This window comes from Nanorana parkeri, unplaced genomic scaffold, assembly GCF_000935625.1.
Source record: "Nanorana parkeri isolate BGI_ZX_2015 unplaced genomic scaffold, ASM93562v1 scaffold2457, whole genome shotgun sequence".
NCBI classification, from domain to species: Eukaryota; Metazoa; Chordata; class Amphibia; order Anura; family Dicroglossidae; genus Nanorana; species Nanorana parkeri.
Genome location: NW_017308725.1, coordinates 132,284 through 143,746, shown reverse-complemented (window position 1 = coordinate 143,746; position 11,463 = coordinate 132,284). Strand labels below are relative to the sequence as shown.

The following is an 11,463-nucleotide window of genomic DNA, read 5'->3' as shown; positions in this document are numbered from 1 at the left end:
GGTCTGTAATAAATTGGGGGGGGGGGACCTCAAGCTATTTTTTTTTCTTCTTTTGCAGACTGTAAAAACATTTTTTTTTTTCCTAATGTCACTTTGATGCAACTAAATTTCATCCAACAAATGAAATTTCGTACAGACTACTGCTAGCGAATTTCGTCCGAATCCCGAAACGAACTGAATTTCGAACCCGAATCCCGAAAAATGGAATAATGCAAAATCCGAATGCAAACGAAACAAATGTTTTGCCGGTGCCACATGTCTAGTGTTAGGAAAGGTTTCGGCCTCACATTGTACTGGTTGTCCTCCTGTCCTGGCAGCTCTGCAAATTGCCTTGATTTTAAGCCCTCAGGGGCGGGGCCCTCCTTACCATCTTGTCTTGAATTGTATTGTGATTGTAATGTCTTCCTTATATAGTAAAGCGCTGCGCAAACTGTTGGCGCTCTATAAATCCTCTATAATAATAATAACAGCAAGCATTAGACTGAGGTACCCGGGGTCCCCCCAGAGGAAATGATAGCGAAGGAACACCTATCAATGCGCCATTGTGAAAAGTGGGCTCGGTTAAATGAGCGAGGTTTAACAGTAGGGCTTATTCCAAGGCAGAAGAGATAGGGATTGGTTTAATTCTGCAGGTGATGTGAAAGTGTGTACAACCACTTCAATGTTTCATGAAGTGATAGAAGTCCCATAAACTAAAAAGTGGAGCTATGGGGCTTCTATACACTTTTTGGTCAGCTGCAGGATCAGGTCCTTATCTTCCAATCCAAATATGTCCCTCAAGCAGGGAAGTGTGGTCACCAAACTGCATCTAGCAATGCTTCCCTATGACACTGGATGTGATGGTAATACAGGATGCAGGGATGTAGGAAGTCACATGGTTCAAACTCCAGGAAGCACACTTCCAATGACCATGTGAGGTGTTTTTTTGATTCTTACTGGAGTGGAGTACACAAACTTAGATTACATTTAGGTAAATTGTGGGAACTTTGGGAACATTGCAGTGTTTGATGGATTGCATTAGCAGCACATTGGTACATTTCACTGGCCAGAGCTGGCTAGCCACGCAGTGTAAAGAGACAAAGTACGACAGCTACTGATTAGCAAATGTAAAACCCATCCACACACTCTGAGAAACAGACAGACACGGAGAGACTAAGCGGAGGGGCTACATGACTGGGGGGAGGAATAGTCCCGGGAGAAAGGGTTAAAAAATAAAATGGGAATAGCTGCTCTTACCTGATTGGACGTGGGAGTCAGGTGTCCGGGAGGAGCCGCATGGGAAGGGACTGCGAGGGCTGAGGGACGTCCTCTTTCTGGAAATCGACGAAGGAAGCAGGTTGTCCCACCCTCCCTCCCTGAATTTGGTGGTTATGGGGGGTTTCTTTTGTCACGGCAGCTTGGCGGGTTAGGGGGTCTTTGGGGGGTCTACAAAATCAGAGTTCATTACAAAATGTGGGGGGCCCTCAGCTGGTATGGGTGCTTCCCCCTGTTGGTGTCCGGATTTGTAAAGGGCGGGGCCTGGCCCCTTGGGAACCCGGAAGGAGTAAGTGTCCTCGAGCTGGTTGTGGTGCGGCTGGGGACATGGGTGGAGTGTTATGAGAGGCCTTTTTTGGACTGGCGGGCACCCAGGGACCCCTTCTCAGGTCAACCCTTGTTAAAGTATTATTTTTGTATATTTGGTTTATTACTTTGGTTATTGTTAAAGTTGTTTGTTTAATAAAAGGGCTGCTGTGGCCGTTAAAATCCATGTCGCGCAGTCCGAGTGTTTATTGGGGTTTTTAACGGAGGGACAGAAAATTGAGGAATCCATCAGTCATGGGATTTAAACCAACTTGTGTTCAAGCAGCATTGTTGTTGGAGACTGGAGCACCTGCTGGTGGCCCTGTGGTCCCTGGACCTGAAGGGTGTCATTCCAGTATTCCTGTGGGAGGACATATAACTCCACCCAGTGCCGTCTTTATTAGTGATTGGACCCTGGGCAAACATTTTCTTGGGCCCCTGCCATGCAATATTGCACGCTACATGCTGACAGCACAGAGCCGTGCTGCAGCTGGGAATGATCCTGACAATATTGTTGGGTTCCACCCCGTTACCTGATTGATAGCTAACTCTGCCTCTCTGGATCCAGAGTCAGCTGTGCCCGTCCCCTCCCCCATCTGTCCCTCCAATGAGCACTGGAGGAACCGAGAGGGGAGGGGGGGAATGACTGTGACTGACAGGGAGAAGAATCGGGAACTCCGCGATCAGAGGTCTGCGATCACTTAGTTCCCTATGTATAGAGCTGACGTGTGACAGTTTCTGAGTCATCACGTGTTGGTTGTAACATGTCAGCAGTCTCTGATCATCTCATGTAACATGTCAGCAGTCTCTGATCATCTCATGTAACATGTCAGCAGTCTCTGATCATCTCATGTAACATGTCAGCAGTCTCTGATCATCTCCTGTAACATGTCAGCAGTCTCTGATCATCTCCTGTAACATGTCAGCAGTCTCTGATCATCTCATGTAACATGTCAGCAGTCTCTGATCATCCCATGTAACATGTCAGCAGTCTCTGACCACCTCCTGTAACATGCCAGCAGTCTCTGACCACCTCCTGTAACATGCCAGCAGTCTCTGACCACCTCCTGTATCATGTCAGCAGTCTCTGAGCATCTCCTGTAACATGTCAGAAGTCTCTGACCATCTCCTGTAACATGTCAGCAGTCTCTGACCGCCTCCTGTAACATGCCAGCAGTCTCTGACCACCTCCTGTATCATGTCAGCAGTCTCTGAGCATCTCCTGTAACATGTCAGAAGTCTATGATCATCTTCTGTAACATGTAATCAGTCTCTGATGATCTCCTGTAATATGTCAGCAGTCTCTGAGATTACAGTCACTGAATTTGGAAAGCACAGTTCTGGCTTCCCCTCATCAGGAAATTGGGTGAAAAGGAGTGATGTATACACAGCTCTGCCCCCCCCCCTCCCCCATGTGATCCCGGTGTGGGGGGACACAGATCATCATCTGGACTCCATGTCTATACAATGAATCACCAGCTAGGACACTCTGAAGACAGCAGTATCTTGCTCTGGTCGGCTTGGCCTTTGTTGCTGGGCTTTGTAGTTCTCTGGTGAGCTGCAGCCTCCCCATGAAGAGAGAGAGAGAGAGAGATCTGACCTTGTGATAAGTCTGCTCTGTGTGCCGGTCCTGCTGCCTGCGATCTCTGCACCGTCTTCTCCTTGTCAGTGGAAAGTGAAACTGAAAGCAAGGTGGGCGGCTGACAGGAACTCCTTAGGTTGCTCTGCTCCTGCCTCATTTGTATGGTCCCTGGAAAGAGCCGCCCAGCCTCCCGGTTGTTATGCCACTGACTGGCACTTCTGCTAGTCGATACTGCGCCCGGTGACAGTACACCCTAGGCGGCTACTTTGTTTCCCTCACAGGGCCCCACAGCAATAACTGGGCCCGGGGCAGCTGCCCTTTTTGCCCTGCCTTAAAGCCGGCCCTGACCCCACCTTAGGAGTCTTCCAGTACCTCAGCTTTTTCCCTGTGTGCCCATTAGCTTTGTATTGTCGTAAAGCTGATCCTCATTCTGACCCGTCTTTGCCATTGGTCCTGGCCAATCATCCTGGTTCTGCTTCCTGTGTTCCTCATTCCCTTCCTGACCTGTCTTATCGTGTGCTCCCACTTGACCCTGCTTGTTGTTTTCCTCCTGCTGCTTGTATTTAGTTTATTGGTTAGTTTTCTCCCGTGTTTAGTTTGTCAGTTAGTTTGGTTGGTTTGCTCCCGTGTTTAGTTTAGGTTGCTCGGTAGTTAGGTATTGTCCCATGTATATCGCTCAGCTAGTTCATAGTCAGTCAGTTAGGTAGGTTCTCTTGTATATAACCCAGTTAGTTGTTAGATGGGTTTCCTCCTCTATATAGTTTAGTTGCCTCCACTGTATTCCTGTGCGTCTCATGGTTTGTGTTGGATTTTTATGCCGTGCTTGCTGATTTCTTAATCACTTTCCCGGCTTCACTCAGTTCTGAGTCTGGTTGTCGTTGTGTAGTCCTATGTATCTTGACATGCCCGCTCTGCAGGATACCAGCACGTCGTGTCCTAACAATTACTAACAACAAGTCATGGTATTCATAAACTCTTTATCCAGTCACTTCCATATTGTAAAAGAGGAAAGCGGTTCAGGGTTAGCAGACCACACGGTACATATACAACATAGGTCATAATAATAATAGTAGATTTATAACTAGGTATGCACAGATACTTTTCGAGTACCAGTGCCGATACTTGGCATTTTCACAAGAACTACAAGGGTTGCAGCGGTTGGAGCTGGGACCGGGCTCTGGCACTCCACCACTGTCCTGAAATCATTAGTCTGTATTGTTTTAGAAAAACTGTCACATGACAATAAACAAAAATGTATCAGTACTTCTACTTGCAAAAATGTTATTGGTGCATCCCTTTATTTATATTCATAAAAACAAAATCATACATTAAAACAGAGATGTACAAATCCCGGGAGCTCCTTATGACAGCTGCCGCCTAACTTTTGAATTTTTCTCTAGTCTAGTCTTGGAGCTCGAAAAGTATCTGTACTTGTACCGAGTATGGTACTTGGTATCGGTGCACCCCTATTTATAATACATAAAGGTGGTAAAACATAAATGATATATAAAGACGCTTGACAACTCCTTGTTTTGGGGAATTATGGCACAATCACACATGATTATATCACATGTCTTCAAGCTGTAGATCTAGCAGTGTGGATAACATTGGAAGAGACCATCAAACAGTGCAGGAGATATTTTCCAGAGTCCCCGGAGGTGTGAGCATTCCACAGACAGGAAATGAATATCATATCAGATTCTTCTCACAGATGGCAGAACTATTACTATTGCAGGGATAATCATTCCATTTTCCTTCTGAAAAGAGATGAGCACAGTCCTCTTTTCCTAATCCATCATTTGGCTCTCCATTGCGCCAAGATCTGCCGGAGAAGAAACTCAATCAATTACAGGACAAGCCCCCAACGTTTCTCAGCTACATTCTTGTTTAGTGACAAGCAGCCGGTACTCATTCAAAGTATGAAAAATACAGTTTCTAAACAATGATTTGTATACAACCTTTTATTGAATAATATGAAGAAGACGACCTTTGTTTGGCTTCATACAGAAGGGAAGTTTATAATCAGATAAAGTATTCCAGTAGATTTGTGGTAGTTTGGGGAATATAGCGCAATGGTGAGCGCTAAGTGACCAATCCTGAAGCCGACTTTACCATAAAAGGAAAGTCTTTATTCACTCGAAGACCAGCAATCCATCGCATAATAATTTGCTTTTCTTCAGCATAAAGAAACATAACAGTTCATATGACTTTCATCAAAACATCATATTTCTGTCTCACCGACATCTGGCTGTCCCGTACACTCCCAGTGTGATAGTCTCAGCACTTTACCGTATTTCTCCAGATTTACAGTCCTCAGTATCGCTCAGCAGTTTCCCTCAGCTCCAAGCGTCTCACTGCTCACCCCTCGTGGGTCAATGTCTCTCTCAGTCTCTCCAACAGGTATCTCGGGTGTCACCAACCCTCTTGACCTCTCCCATCCTTCGTGGCTGTTTCACATGTGCTCGCTGACGCAGCAGAGTCTGCCTTGGGCCGCGCGCCTCCTGCACACCCCCAACTCCCCTGAGCTCTGGTCCAGACTCCTAATAAGGCTGTTCTCATTCACCTGATCCACCTATACTGGTCTTCGACAGCACCTGACCCCAGGACTTGAGAGTCCATCCCCCTATAATCCAGAAAACCTGGAAGAAACTGCAAACCTCTCAGCCACCCTGACAGAGTTCTGGGTCACTGTGTTGCCAAATTTCACTGTGGCATTGCCACGCACCTCGACAACTGGTACTGAACTAAGTGCACATTAATGGCAATGAGAAAGACATGTAGTTTTCGAGCCACTGGTTGGGGGCCACTGTATAAGATATGCAACAATGTTTCTTGGAAAGCTATTGCAGATATGACTCTTACCAGTCAGATTGTACTGGCACAAGGCTGAGCCCTTCTTGTTTTATAGGAAACAACAGAAACAAAGAGACGGGAAATGACATCATAACCATGTATTTATACTACATTGACTACTACCACCTAGTGGCACAACTAGTAATCCCATCATAATATATGAGAATGGTTGTTGCACCTATGTATGTACAGACAGCATACTAACACCCCTACTCTGCAACTACTTCTCATATAAGGTGTAGCGCTCACCCCCGAAGGAGCCGCTGAATGATCAGGTCTTCTGTTTCACCTCTGTGACACACCACAAGCAATGAACTCACAGCACACCAGCACACCTTTAAGGGTTTGATAACAGATTTACTGACAAACCTATATGATTAACTGCAAGAAAATAATAACATCAACAACCATAAAAGAATGGGTAACAATAGGCTAAGGCACTCTGAAACCAGAAACTAGAATCCAGATTGAATTGAGATAATTTTAAACTGCAGAATAAATTATATATTTCAATCTTGGGAGAGAAATACAAAATTGGTATAATCTCTAGGAAGCTGATTTCAGTTTCTAGGTAATGGTCTAGACTGATGTATAATTAAAAATATTTAGTGGAAATGTGTCATTACCCTAAATATAGTATTGGCTTATAGCCAGTCCTGTGCATGATGTGACAAAATTTTGCCCATGCGCTGTTAACATTTTGAGCTTGTGAACATCTGTTTGCTGGGATAAGTCATGTGTCAAAGCTGCACATTTTGTTTCCTTATTCTGTGAGCTACTGATAAGCTACTTATTGCATTTAAAAAGTTATTTTAATGGTCACATTGATATTTTTGGAATAATATCCTGTGGTTATATTTTACCCATTACCTGTGTTATCAAAATGTATTGAAATTTCTGATCCATTTTCTTTGTTTGTCACCAATTATATTTTTATTATTATTCTGCACTGAATTTTTAAAATTAATAAATATATACAGTGTATATTTTTGCACGAAATTCTATTCATGTTGTCTTCAAGTTAGCGCAAATAAACGAACTTAAGTTATTTTGATTTATGGAAATAAGTTGGGAATCTCCTTCATTATAGATCCTTGCTTGTTTTCATAAATAGAAAAACTGTTATTTTAGCAGTATAAACATTCTGACATTTCAGTGATGTCCTTTTCCTTTTCCTGCAGTACTGGTACACCTGGTACACAGAGCCCCCAGAGGCTAAAGGAGTGACTGGCATCTACAGGCTGCTCTGGGCAGAAGGTGATGCAGAGAGCCCAGAAACTCCAGACTTGGCCTCTCCTCATCTCTGTTTGTCCCTGCAAAGGTGACAAGAGGGAGCAGTGACAGGGCAATAGTGGAGTATGCAGTGCCAGGGTTACATCTCTGTAAACACAATTAATCAATGTATTATTTTATTCTATTTACTATTTCATTCACATGTAGATCAAAGGTGATTTGCATATGAATAAGACAGTAAATGCAATGACATCACTTAAAGAAACCTTACAAATTATTTTCCTTACATAAATGCATTCCTATTTAACCCCTTATTAACCCATTTTTGTATTTATTTTTGTTACCAAAAATAAAATGTATTTTTTCCATAGTGGGTAAGAGACATTTTTAAACAGCAGAAGCTAGGAGTTTTGTGAAGGGTCTAGGCAACGCACTGCTCGTCATTCGGGCAATGCGGCACCACACTTGTACCCGAGCCTTCTGTGTATCCAGCGTCCCTTGGTTCCGGTGTCTCCTGCATCCCAGAGCTCTCTTGTGACCCCAGTGGCTCCAGCTACCTTGGCACTCAGTGCCTCCAGTAACTTAATGACTGTGTACTCCTTAGACCCCAGAGTTGCCTGTTAACCCTTAGTCTCTTGTGGCTCTAGAGTTCCTGTACTTCTAGTGATTATGTCCCCCATGGACACCTGTGACCCCAGCACACTTGTATCTCCATTGACTCGCCCCCTTGTGCACTCTCATGACCCCAATGTTCCCAGTTACCCGGTGTCACCATCTAACTTTGTCTCCTGTGACTCCGATGTCTTTGGTATCCCCAGTGTTTCTACTGACCCTAGAACTCCTCAGTATCCTGTGTCTCCAGCATCTCCTGTAACTCTTATGCTTCTGCCTCATCCAGTGACATCACAATCACCATGTAACTTTACAGAAACCTGTCTCACCCTGTGACCCCAAAGCTTCCTGTCGGACCAAGTGTCCCCATAGTCTCCTGAATCATACGGTGAGTCTATTCAGCCGCAGGTGCTCTTTTGAATGTCCTGGACATTCTCCCCCGTAGTGGATTAGGACCCCTGCACATGACAGGAGGTTGTGTAGAGTTTTTTGGGATAACACAAATTGGCACAGGTGCCTGGCACATTCACTGTGGCCATCACATCACATTCACCATCACGTCAACCTCCCCAGACTCACAGCACTGCAGCTGACCCCCATGCTCCAACCCTCACTCTCACCACTGCCCCTTACCTCCATTTTCCCTCCTCTGTGCTCTCACCGCCTCTCTCAAATGTACGCACTCCCTTCTCTACTGCACCAACACTGGCCTCTGTGCTTGCTGCCATTACATTTAACACATGCCTCAGCACACACCACCACTATACCAATGCACACTTCTGTGCTCTCTACCACTGCAGTGATCCGCTTTTCCGTATTAAGTTTTTTCAACGAATGGGAAATCTTTTGTTATTACTGCATTAAACAGAAATTATATAATATACACACAACTTACGTGTAGGATAACCCTGTGCCATCAATCCACTTAAATGTACCTTCCGTCTCCAAATCTGTCAGACCAATCCAATAATATCTTCTATTAGTCTTACTCTGTAAAAAATTCTATTAAGGTGAGAAAGAAATCAGTGTCAGTGTAATATACTCCATATAAAGCCAGAGAGCTTATTAACAGCGAGTAGTGGATGTATGATTGTAACATATGTATTGACTCTTGTTCAGTGTTACAGGACAATATTGTTGGACCTCTAAGCTCCGGAGGTAGCAGGTTTAATTCCTGTGAAACGCGTAGAACTCATTATGAACAAGCTGTACAGACTCAGCAACTACTAATGCTAAGAATAAATTGATGCAAACTCAGATTTTTAGAGAGGTCTCTGACATAGTCACAGCATTAATGATAGAACTCTCACTTTGTTTTGTATATGAAATTGAAGCGTGTATCTGTGATTTTTCTTACATTTTATCTTTATTTTTTATCATTATTTTTATTCATTTAATAAAAAAAATGACCTTTTATGTTATTGAGAAAATACAGTGGGTGGAATTTATCAAAGCCATTGCGACAGTTTTAGCCTCTTAGATCATTTTTTTTAAATGTGCAAATCTGTCTTTTAACATGTGCCCCTGTTTTGCCCAAAGCTTGCACTACTTTTCCAAATGCACGTGTTTTATTCCTGTTTTCATCTGCACTTGTTCTGGGCTGTCTGAAACTGGAGCATCACCTAAGAAAACAATCACAACTTAAGAAGTCCGCGTGACCACTTCTTCAAGATGCGACAGTTCAGCTTTTTGCCCAGAGTTACGAGTCTTCTTTCCTGGAGTCTGTTAAACCTCATTTATCAACAACATTACACTCGCATCATAAATCTGGCGCAAATATATTCCGTGCAAGTTCAAACACTCGCAATTGCTATGATAAATTCCGCCCAATATGTTTTAGTTGTTTGGTACGGTACCATTACAGTCCACATTGGGCTTCTTGCTTTCTGGTGTGCATCTATAGGTATGAAGGTACATGGGAGTCCGAGTTATCTTTCTCATATTTCTACCAATATCCAAACTCTGCTATGCTCCGCAGTTTGACTCTACACCTTAGCCTGCATTTTACAGCCCATTTACAAAATGCAGGCCAATGTATAGAGCATTCGGTATGCCCCAGAGGTGACATTGACAGGTCATGTCACCAGGCTCTCCTTTTTTTTCCTTGCTCCGCTTGCTTCCAAGTTGCAAAATAAGTGAAGCACAATGCACATTTGTAGATCACAGTGGTGCAATCTGGTGCAATAGAGGCAGTTGATTTATATTTTGTTGATATACCAGCTGGTCACCTTCTTTTCACATGATACAAATAATAGGTCGCATTATATACACTTTGAGGATTAAAATCCACTTTGGTGTAACAAGCCGGACTGAAAGGTGATACAGAACAATGATGGTGATTGGAGCCGTTTACCTGCTCTGCTTGACTGTTAATTATAACCAGATGACTTCCTCTGTTGAGACAAATCATCTCAGCTTGTGCCCAATTTAGTTCAAAGCCGGAAAAGAAATAACAATGACCTTCAAATTCCACCCAACCGTTCTCACAGGAGCGACCTGGAAAAATAAACACAGCGAGTTAGATACAGCGTGGGCATGTAACCACAATGAAAAGATGGCTGAGTACCCATTTATAGTGGCCCAAAATAAATAACAAAATGCAGTGAGCAGAAAAGACAAATACATGTTCTCAGTAGGGATCAGTGCAAAATTATGTCTTCCTTCATTTTGCTATGAAATTCACAGTTTTGTGAATGTTGTCTTCTAGTTTTGCCTTCTAGCACTGCAAGGCTGACTTAGAAAAAAAAAGCAAGTCATTTGAAGCTTTCCACAAGGAACGAGTAGCTTTAAAAACATTGCTCTGTGCATTGCGCTCATCATTTAAAGAAGTCTATTCACTGACCGTTGCTTATACAATGGGCATACAATGTTTGCACCACCATTGTCTTCCAATCTCCCTGCTAGAAGCCTTTGTAAAGTAGACATTAGCACTGATCAAGACACTGTCTGCCACGTACCAATGCGGGGTAACCTCTTTGTTGGGGATTACTGTCAATCTGTCAGAACTACCGGAGGAAGAGCGCAAATTGGACCTGGGGTATCTGGAGAGACCAGCGCCGTTCAGGCAATGCATGGACCTGGTTGTCCTCCTCTTGGGTATAAGGAAAGGCACAGTAGCCTCACCTAGAATCCTTAGATAGTTCATCTTAGATAGTTCAGTTCAACTGACTTACAAGTCCACGGGTCTTTCCCCTCCTTCTGACTTATGGGCTCACTCAAGAACAGGAATGGCGGCATTGTGGGAAAACTATGCAAAGGTGTCTATTGCAACTATCTGTAAAACATCAAGTTCGAGGAAACTCAACCCAACACCTTTTGCCTCACTACAGGCTGAATGTCAGATTTGGCTCGACAAATTCTCAGTGATTTCTGCTGTTCTGTCTAATTACATCCTTTTTTTTTTTCATCATCCTTTGGAGTGTTGGTTTTTACCTCCCTATGGGCACTGCTAGTATGTCTCATAGTAGGCTGACATGAGGAGGGCCAGGAATATGGAAATTGTTGCTGTGTACTTACTATAATTTTCCTTTCCTGACTTCTTCTCATGTCAGTCATACAATCCCACCCTATTGGCCATTGAAAGATGTTGCAATGGAACTCTGGGTCTAGAGGATAGTTTTCTT

General features: G+C 43.7%; 1 protein-coding gene across 1 annotated transcript; it reads right to left on the bottom strand.

Annotated features, from left to right (window-relative positions):
* Positions 1-4,831: 4,831 nt before the first annotated feature.
* LOC108801714 (hepatic lectin-like) lies at positions 4,832-11,077 on the bottom strand. The gene is made up of 4 exons (XM_018573617.1): positions 11,014-11,077; positions 10,194-10,336; positions 8,736-8,842; positions 4,832-4,964 (listed from the first exon to the last, which is right to left on the bottom strand). The coding sequence occupies exons 1-4, from the start codon at positions 11,075-11,077 to the stop codon at positions 4,832-4,834; spliced, it is 447 nt and encodes a 148-aa protein (XP_018429119.1).
* Between the last annotated feature and the right edge of the window lie 386 nt (positions 11,078-11,463).